This window comes from Harpegnathos saltator, unplaced genomic scaffold, assembly GCF_003227715.2.
Source record: "Harpegnathos saltator strain DR-91 unplaced genomic scaffold, Hsal_v8.6 scaffold705, whole genome shotgun sequence".
Taxonomy (NCBI): domain Eukaryota; kingdom Metazoa; phylum Arthropoda; class Insecta; order Hymenoptera; family Formicidae; genus Harpegnathos; species Harpegnathos saltator.
Window position 1 is genome coordinate 31,376 of NW_020230544.1, and position 9,605 is coordinate 40,980.

General features: G+C 33.2%; 2 protein-coding genes across 3 annotated transcripts; one reads left to right on the forward strand and one right to left on the reverse strand.

Annotated features, from left to right (window-relative positions):
* Window positions 1-229: 229 nt before the first annotated feature.
* On the reverse strand, window positions 230-6,392 carry LOC105192530 (ATP-dependent DNA helicase Q5). 2 transcript variants are annotated; one of them, XM_011156727.3, is made up of 14 exons: window positions 6,160-6,391; window positions 5,921-6,042; window positions 5,667-5,831; window positions 5,194-5,370; window positions 4,901-5,080; window positions 4,684-4,789; window positions 4,502-4,613; window positions 4,185-4,412; window positions 3,921-4,109; window positions 3,694-3,820; window positions 3,543-3,632; window positions 3,260-3,442; window positions 1,870-3,046; window positions 230-512 (listed from the first exon to the last, which is right to left on the reverse strand). In XM_011156727.3, the coding sequence occupies exons 1-14, from the start codon at window positions 6,245-6,247 to the stop codon at window positions 463-465; spliced, it is 2,994 nt and encodes a 997-aa protein (XP_011155029.1). In that variant the 5' UTR covers window positions 6,248-6,391; the 3' UTR covers window positions 230-462. The 2 variants fall into 2 exon arrangements, with proteins under 2 accessions (XP_011155029.1, XP_025161408.1); XM_025305623.1 differs by lacking the exons at window positions 3,260-3,442; window positions 3,543-3,632 and having other exon boundaries at window positions 6,160-6,392.
* Window positions 6,393-7,276: 884 nt separating this feature from the next.
* On the forward strand, window positions 7,277-9,045 carry mRpL47 (mitochondrial ribosomal protein L47). The gene is made up of 5 exons (XM_011156726.3): window positions 7,277-7,587; window positions 7,943-8,110; window positions 8,197-8,411; window positions 8,581-8,740; window positions 8,852-9,045. The coding sequence occupies exons 1-5, from the start codon at window positions 7,466-7,468 to the stop codon at window positions 8,991-8,993; spliced, it is 807 nt and encodes a 268-aa protein (XP_011155028.1). The 5' UTR covers window positions 7,277-7,465; the 3' UTR covers window positions 8,994-9,045.
* The last annotated feature ends 560 nt before the right edge of the window (window positions 9,046-9,605 follow it).

Sequence of the window (9,605 nt, forward strand, 5' to 3'; positions counted from 1 at the left end):
ATAATGTAGATCATTTACAACACGCATATGACACTTAGAAATATGGGTACATTTGTTATATCATTCATGTATGTATATATATATATATATATTCATATATTACATAAATCTAGAAAACATTTTTTTATATTTGCAAAATGTGATAATGTAATAGACTTTATGAAAAATTTGTAGTACATGGGAAGAAAGTCAAAATAATAAAAAAAGTTATAACAATATAATGCATCGATATACAGCAAATTTATTTTTCTTCCATAATTACAATGATATAACGATTATTATACATAGTATTAAATTATAGACACAGTTGTAGGTACAATAATATTATAAATACATTAAAAACTGTATAAGTACAAAAGAAAATTTATTCACAATTGAACTGATTGCTTTGAGTGTTTCTCTCGTTGTTCGGTGGACCAAAGTAGACAAGAAAGTAGATTGAATTTGAAATAAAATAACTCTTCAGGTTTGGGTCATAAATTTGACAACAAAATCATGTATCCCTTCCTTATCTGGAAATAGAACATCATTCGTATTTTGAAAGACTCTTTTTTCTAGTATCCGTTAATTGATATCCTATACAGGGTGTCTTATAACTAATCTGGCAGAGCTCGTGGAGACATAGAGCGGGTTGAGACAAATATAAAAGTCCCATATCGTTTTGTGAGATTCGCAATAATTATCGAGTTATTAATGACAGAAATCTGAGGAATGAGTGCACGTCGAGACGTTATGGGAGGAGCATCTAGCCGCTCAGGCTAAAGAGCACTGCCCAGTCGACAAAGGAACTGTTGCCGGCGCGCGGCGAGAGGAAGGACGACGCGCCAATGTTTATGTCCTTACCTCGCCGCTCCTACATCCCGCCGCACCGCGTCTAAGCTCGCGCCGATATGGCCGCTGAATATTCGCGATTACAATTATGAGATTATTTTATGAGGTACCACAGATAGCTCATATTGAATTGTAAAGTTCAAGATTCAAAAGTTCTTTGATCAAGGAAAACATCGAAAAGGAGAAAGCGATAGAGAGCGATGAGATCTACAGAGATTCTCATCCTTTTCTATCGCAATCTATCGTTTCGCTGCATCGGATCCGAAAGAAATGATATCGCGTAAAGATAGAGTACGATGAACACTTTTCATCGTACTCTATTGTACTCTATCGTTAGGAGAATATTTAATTGTTAGAGTATGATAGAATTCGCGTAGAGACTCATCGTGTCCTATTGTTTTATTCAAGTCTACACGGAAAATATGTTTGGTTGAATGAACCCATTTTCTGACGAAATGAGAGAGAGAGAGAGAGAGAGAGAGAGAGAGAGAGAGAGAGAGAGAGAGAGAGAGGGGAGGGGGAGGGAGAGGGGGAGGGAGGGAGAGAGAGAGAGAGAGAGGGAGAGAGAGAGAGAGAGAGAGAGAGAGAGAACGATTAAGAAATTTTGATTGAAAAAAGCACAATTTTGTTTAAGTTAACCATAAACCTTGATGAATTAGATTCAGTGTTAATATTTTCAGTTAATATTTCTCTGTATCGTTCATATTTCATTTGCAAGCTGTATCATGGACCAAACATTTTTACCATATATCATGCATAAATTGTTGTCTTATATCGTAATTCTTGTCAGTGGTATATTAACGACAGAAGGAACTGAAAGTTCTGTATCGTACAATTGTGAAAAGAAGACCATCGTTGTCAATGGTGCACCAATGATACTCGGCATAAAATTGATTCCTAGGTATAATCGCGATACAACGCAAATCCGAGTGTGTTATTTTGACACGTTATTTTTATGCCTCCACGAGCTCTGCCAGATTAGTTATAAGACACCCTGTATAATAATATTAAACGTAAGGTCTTAAGAAACTGTCTCACCGAATATTTTCTTCTTCAGCATATTGTAGTGCATTTCTCGACAAGTTTTTGAGAACGTTGCTCTATCTGGAAGACGCTCTGATGGGTAATATTTCATCAGGTACGACTTCAAAATTTCCGCTGTTTTAAACTGCATAGCCTTGTCTGCCGGCACTTTTAATCTACTATTACTTTTGCCTGTGTGATGTTTCGAATGAGTCGATTGGGTAGATTCTTTGTTTCTCTTTAATTCTGTATTAGTTCCTGAACTCTCATTGTGTTGCCTTATTTTTATTTTGTCTTTTTTCATTACCAAAGAATCTTGATTTGTGACATCAATGTTAATAATTGTATGTACGTCGTTTCTAACGACTTCTTCGTCAATTTTATCACCTGTGGTATTTTTATCGGATGTATAATTATTACTCTTATCGTCTCTATGTCTGATTCGTTTTTTCTTTACTGTTTGCACGTCGTCTTCCTGACGCTCGATAGATTCGCGACATCTTTTATTTTTATCTTTACCCTCAATACTCTTGTCTTTATTTTTAACAGACTCGACGATATTGTCAAAAGCTTTTGATTCTGTTACGAGTAAATTCGAACTCTCGTTTGTAGTCTTAAAGGGCGATCGCGCTGAAGCTAAAATTTGCTCGTAAACGGACTTACCCGCTTTTTTTGTACTCTTATCTATCTTACTCTTACGGGTTTTTGATCTCGAGGAACTTGTACCTGGTTTAGATAAATATGTATTGCTTTCATAAATTTTTCGCATGCAAACGAAACTGTTCGATATCTGCATCTGTGGTACATTGTCTTTATATGTACTTTCTTGTACATTACTGGAATCATTGGTAACAGATATTTGGTTTTTTATTGGATTAACGATAACATCTTTAACCAGCGATTTCGTAGGTCGAATCGTTTCACTTTTGTTTACAGATGTTTGTAACCTTTCCTCGTTTCTAATTTCTAATGCAGTTTTGAAAGCAGAGGTAAAAGTACTTTTATTAACTTCATTCGACAGGCAACCATTACTATTAGATTCAACTTCGGCTGTATCCGATTCTTGAATGATATTGGATATATCGCCAATGTTAGAATCATTAAGTTCTACATTATGAGACTCAGTACAGTTATAATCACGTATTGCTTCATATACGGTATTACTATTGGTGCATTTTCGTACCGACGAAATCTGTGTATGAGTAATAAGTAAAATAAAAAAATTTATTGCACAAAAATTTAAATATATAAATATAATTTTCTGCGTTAATTTTGTATAAAATAGTAACTAATATTTTCAAATAATTTATACTTTCGTGCTCGAAATGTCCCAACTTTGGAAAAGTTCTTTTTTAAAGTTATCTACATCTGAAGGCTGTGTATGTCTACAGAAAGTAATACGTACCAATTTGGACATATCAAATTTGTATTTGTTTGGTACTTTGGTATTAGAAAATATTTTATATTCCAAATTACTAGTCATATCGTGCATATCTTTCTCCTGAAGTTGTTTGTTAACTTCAAAACATGAATGTTGGTAATTTTCGCACAAAGTCGCCTTTAATTCATTGTAAAGATGTTCCCGCATCTAAAAATAATGCACGATTGCACGAAAATAATGAGACTATCATCGATCGCATACTCAAGAGTAATTTCAATATTATTATTAAAATAGCATAACGTCTTGCCTGAACAGTTAAGCCCTTTATTTTTCTATCTGTGCTACTGGCTGCACGAACGTGTGCTTTTTTTGCATTTTCGATGTTCTGACGTCTTATCTAGAGGAAATAAAATGTAAACGCAGAAGTAAATGAGAAAATTTGCTTATAATAAATTTACCTCGTCCTCCTGTGATGTACCACGTCGGAGAGCAAACTGCTGCATAATAAGTTCTTTAGCTTCTCGTTTTTCAGCCGCTATTATTTTCTCTCTTGGCTCTTCCGACTCGACAAACATATTGTTACAACTGTACAAAGTAGCATAATTTATAATAATCATTTTATGATAATTATTTTAAAACACATAAAATATATTCAAGTTTCTAATGGAATAATTTTTCTTCATACTCATCGTCATCGTGGTTTGCTCGCATTACACCACCCAAATTGCCTCTGGGTTTTCGAGATCTCGTCTGACACATTTCAAACTGTGAAATCCTTGCTTGCACTTCATCCTTATTTTTACACACGTCGCATCTATTCTTACACAGTGGTGGAGAATCTCCAAAATACTTGGAAAACACTGCATGTCGGCACCTAATGTGGCATGTGAACATAATTATCTGAATATTTAGAGGGAAAATATTTGACTGTGATATTTATTGAACATACTTTGGTTCCAAACAATATGCAACGCTCTTCTCAAAATTCGCCCACTTAATTTTCACGAGCTCAGTTTTCTTTCCTGTGATTTCCTCCTTAATGAGAAACGAAATTGGCCCAAACTCTTCATTACTAAAATAAACCCTGCAAAATGCCGAATTACCATCTCTGCCAGCTCTTCCTGATTCTTGATAATATGCTGCGATATTTTGCGGCACCGTCCAATGAACTACAAATCTGCAAAATATATAGATTATAAAGATATGTTTATTTCTTTCTAATATCGTTTTCTTATGTTTCTGTAACAAGCATTGTGCAACAATTACCTGACGGGTCCCTTATCAACACCCATTCCAAAACTGCATGTAGCCGCAATAACGGGTACTTCACCAGACGTCCACTTATTCTGTACTTCATTACGTTCTTGAGCTTTCAAGCCTATTCAAATGTTAAAATAACATATTGTGTACAAGTTCAATTGTCAATTTGTTATAAAAATCATACATACTTCCGTGATACGCAAGCGTAGCAATACCAGAGAGACTAAGTTTGTGTGCAACAATTTCAGTAGCTTCCTTCTTTCTACAATAAATAATACCACAATTTCTTTTGTCCTAAAAGTATTATATTTATTAAAATATCACACTGTACTGAACTGTTAGATGAATATTATGGTAATAATATATATACAGTATTATATCATACAATGATAAAATTTAACTCACCATGGGAATAGAACTGTCTGAAGGTCCAAGGGCATCCAAAATAAAATTTTTTAGATGCACAAATGGTTTATCCAATGTTTCTAGGAACCACACATCATAAAATAAATTAGGACGAAACACTGGCTGAGAAAATACTAAGGGATCTTTCATATGCAGATTTTGAAGAATATCATCTTTTACCTCAAACAAAAAGAAAACATGTAAAAAATATGTGCCAATATATCTAACAGTATAAGTCATATAAAACATTTAAAAATTAATAAAATTACAAATATTGATATTTTTTGAGATACCTGCTTTGCAGCAGTTGCAGTTAATGCAATTACAGGTATATCAGGACACAATTTCTTAAACACTCCTAGCTGTCTATAACTTGGTCGAAAATCATGTCCCCATTCACTTAAACAATGAGCTTCATCAATAACAAAATATGAGAGTGCTTTTGCTTTTCTCAAGTGAGTTATAATTTCCTATAAATTAAAATAGTGAGCAAATTAAATATTTTGAGACTTTTAACACTTTTCATAAAAATTAACATCTTAGGCCCAGTTCCACAACTTGCTTTAAACTCCGTTTAAAGCAAGTTGTGGAACTGGGCCTTAAAATTATAGTTCATGTTATATATGTAAAAATAATTAAACTATAAATTATAAAAGTATATTGAATTTATCATATATCAATATATCAAAGAAGAATGAAGGTTTGATAATTTTTACTGGACATATCATAATACCTAAGAAAATCTAAGTGAATCACAAAGGAATACCTGAAAATGTGGCTGAGCTCCCATTTCAGGAGTGACATATAACAATCTGATTTTAGGAGCATTTGACATAAGATCTTTCATAATCATACTCCTCTCTTTACTTGATGTAGTAGAATTCAAGGAACATGCATTTATCTTCTTGTTCACTAAAAAATCTATTTGATTCTGAAAGAAAATTAAACCAATATATAAGATGTATGAAAGTGTGAAAAATAAGACTCTTAATCTATACTCATGTCATATTTGAAAAATACCTTCATGAGGGCTAAAAGTGGGGAAAACACTATTGTGACTTGTTCTTTCATTATTGCTGGTAGTTGAAAACAGAGAGACTTTCCAGAACCAGTTGGCATACATACAAATACATCTTGTTTCCCTAAAATTATCATATTTTTATCATATCAATTCTTTATCTTCTTATATTTCTTAACTAATAAATATTTTTCACAAACGACTACATATATCTTGGAAGTAATAAATTTTATGTAAAAACCTCTGTCAATTGCAATAGTGGCTTGTTTCTGAATATCACTTTTGAAATTGTCATAACCAAATTTTAATTTTAAAACACTTCGCAACATCTTTGTTTAATATTGTAAAAGTGTTCTTCTTCAAATAAGGAGATAAACGAATGTGTCACAATTTATATCTTATCTCTCGACTAATGTTTAAGATAAATAATAATGTATAACATGTGTGTAATATAAACACGCGCCTAGTACATGAATTCCGTTACAATATAAAGCTAGGTTAGGTTAGGTTAGATGAGGGAGTAAATCTGTTCTTTTTAGTTGCTCCTAGTTAAACTGGTGCAATAAGTTAGAGTGAGATAACTATATTTTCCTCACTTCAACTTATTATATCAGGTCAGCAGCAGTAGTGCTGCTGAAAAGAACACACCTAGGCTTATTCCGAAATCAGTTTCGGAAACTTTGGTCACTGACGAGATACTATCTGGGGTTTGTTTTTTATAGCTGCATTGCTAAACTAGTACAATAAGTTAAAATGAGACAACTATATTTTTTCTCACTCTAACTTATTGTATTAGTTCAACAGTGCAGCTATAAAGAACAGACCCTTGATATTAGGCCTGTTCGTTTTGTCTGCATTGCTGAACTGGTGCAACAAGTTGAAGTGAGAAAACCTATGTTTGTCTCACTTTAACTTAATGCACCAGTTCAGGAATGCAGACAAAACGAACAGGCCTATTATCTCGTCGGTGCTTTAGTTTTAGTTACAATGGTATTCCTTATAAACTAAAGCCAGCGGCACACTGTGCTTGTTTCGTGCTAGATTGCTTGCTGGATGAAAATACTGCGTTCTGATTGGTGTATTTCCATCCATCTTCGGAAATGTACCAATCACAACGCAATGTTTCTCTTCTGTGTTCTTTTTTAGCTGCACTGGTTTTTAGCTGAACTGGTGCAATGAGTCAGTAAAATGTTTAATAAAATGTTGAATAAAATGTTTACGGGATTATTAGACTCGTTATTTTATTTAGTTTTTGACTGACTTGTCGATTGGTTCTGGAAGCATTCAACCTGATTTGTTACGAATTTATATTCAATCTATAAACTTTTTATTCGTTTCAGTCGAATTTTTTATTTTTTAATATCCCGATAGAACACAGTGGATTGTATTTGAAAATATCGAAAAATCCTTGAGTATACTAAAATTGAATATTGTTTTATCGGCCGGATATACAAGCATACAAGTGGGCAAGCGGAGAAACCAGGTTCGCCCTGATTTACCCAGAATCCGCTGCCTGCAGAAGCAGAACGGTCACCTCGTAATAAAAAATGGCGACGCTCACGAAAGCAATGCAAGTTTCGAAGAGTGTGAATAATGTAACAAAACTCTTCACGAATTTATCTTTGACACCAAATATTACCGCTTCTCCTAAACATGCGTTTCGTCGCAGGTTCGTATTACATCGCTCTTCAGTTTGTTTTACTTATAGTTCGATGTTATTATCTGAATGTATTTAACTCGGTTGTAATCAGTGTTAATTTCTGAAATGTTTTTTTCAATTTAAAGACATATCAAAGATGCATGTCATGTAATATGTAATATGTAATATAAAAACACAATGCTTTGTACAATGCTTTGTAAAATTGTCCGCAAGATAATTATATTTTAACCTGTATAATTGATACTGTATAATATGAATAATTGTTAATATAAAACCTACTAATATAGTACTTTTAACATTAAATACGATGTTAAAAGTGTAGATTGGAGTTTTGAATGATTTAAGTATTTTTTTTTTAATGCAGAACATCATCTCTTCATTGTGCATTCATACATATTACACCAGAACGTCGTGACTTAATGGAATTTTTTGATGATCCAAAACATTGGGGACAAAATGAAGTAAGGGTTGGTCGGTCTTGGAAAAAGGATGAATTAAGATTAAAAAGCAATTCAGATCTTCACAAATTATGGTAAGGCATTGATTTATGCTAAACTGTTCACATATAGGTTTTATCTTTTTTGCATTTCTTAAATTGATACATTTGAACAAATATAGGTTTGTGTTATTGAAGGAACGTAACATGCTTATGACCATGGAACAAGCTTATAAGGAAGCTTATGAAATTTTTCCAAATCCAGAGCGCTTAGACAAGGTCCAAGATAGCATGAATAACTTGGAGACAATAGTCCGTGAAAGAAACAGAGCTTACCATTTGCTTGAGACTGGTGAAACTGGAGAGAGACCTGGAAGATTAACCTACAATCGCCTAGGTAAGATGCAATTTATCTAAAGTATAAAATTTTTTTTTATTAAACCACTTGTTCTGTTTCTGTATGTACAATTTATTTATTTATTCTATATGTACAATATGAGATCTTTTTTCACATATTTCAGGTTATAAACAAGGAAAATCTTTATTTATTTATTATCATGTTTTAGGTATAAGATTTTATTATCGAATGCGTCAATATGCAATTCCAAAATTCATGAACACAAAATGGCACAAAACACATCAGTTTGGCTTTGGTGGATATGCAGTTCGGAAGTTCCTGCGATTATATAGAGAGAAAATATGGAATGAAAAACGCAGAGCAAAAAAGTGTGTAGCAACTACTTTTACCTATTTATTTAATATATATTTCAGTCTATTTGCATGAAGTCAACTTATTTGTGTGGATTTTATTGGAACAAACTCTTTATCTTCTTTCAGTCGTGAAAATAATCGTGTCATAGTGTTACTAAGGAAATTCCCGAATTTGGATCTTGAAGCTGTAAAAGAACAATATCCAAATGCTGACATAGAAAAGATAAAACAATGCAACAAAGTGAATAGTTATGTAGCGCCTCAGTAAGAGCAATGATATAGTATAGTATTGTGAATTGTCGAATATCTATTTGCGATAATCTAATCATTGATATAAATTGGTTATATATATATATATATATATATATAACCAATTTATATCAATGATTAGATATATATATATATATATATATACACTCTGCTACATTCTTTAAAAATATGTTTATCCAGATCTATGTCCAGACGTAAAATGATTTAAAATAAATATTGCATGTATAACTTATGCAGATTCTGTTATTAACAGAACTATATACAAGGTGTCTCAGAACTTTGGCACACGGGCTCCGTAGGGACATAGAGCTAAGTGAGAGGAACAAAAAAATCCTGTACCATAATGTGAAAATCGTAATAATTTTTTAATGATAACAGCATAAAGTTAGGCGTTTTCTACGCCCAGCGCGGCCTATAGACGCTCCGCGGCAAGCTGTATGCGTAGGAGCTGAGCGATAACGCGTCTCGCGCTGACTGTCGTAAGGGCATTTTGGCGCCTTAATGCCGCGCGACGGTCAGCGCGAGCTGCGTTACTGCTCAGCCCCCTTAATTAAAAAACTATTACGATTTTCACATTATGGCAGTTTTTTGTTCCTCTCAGCTCTATATC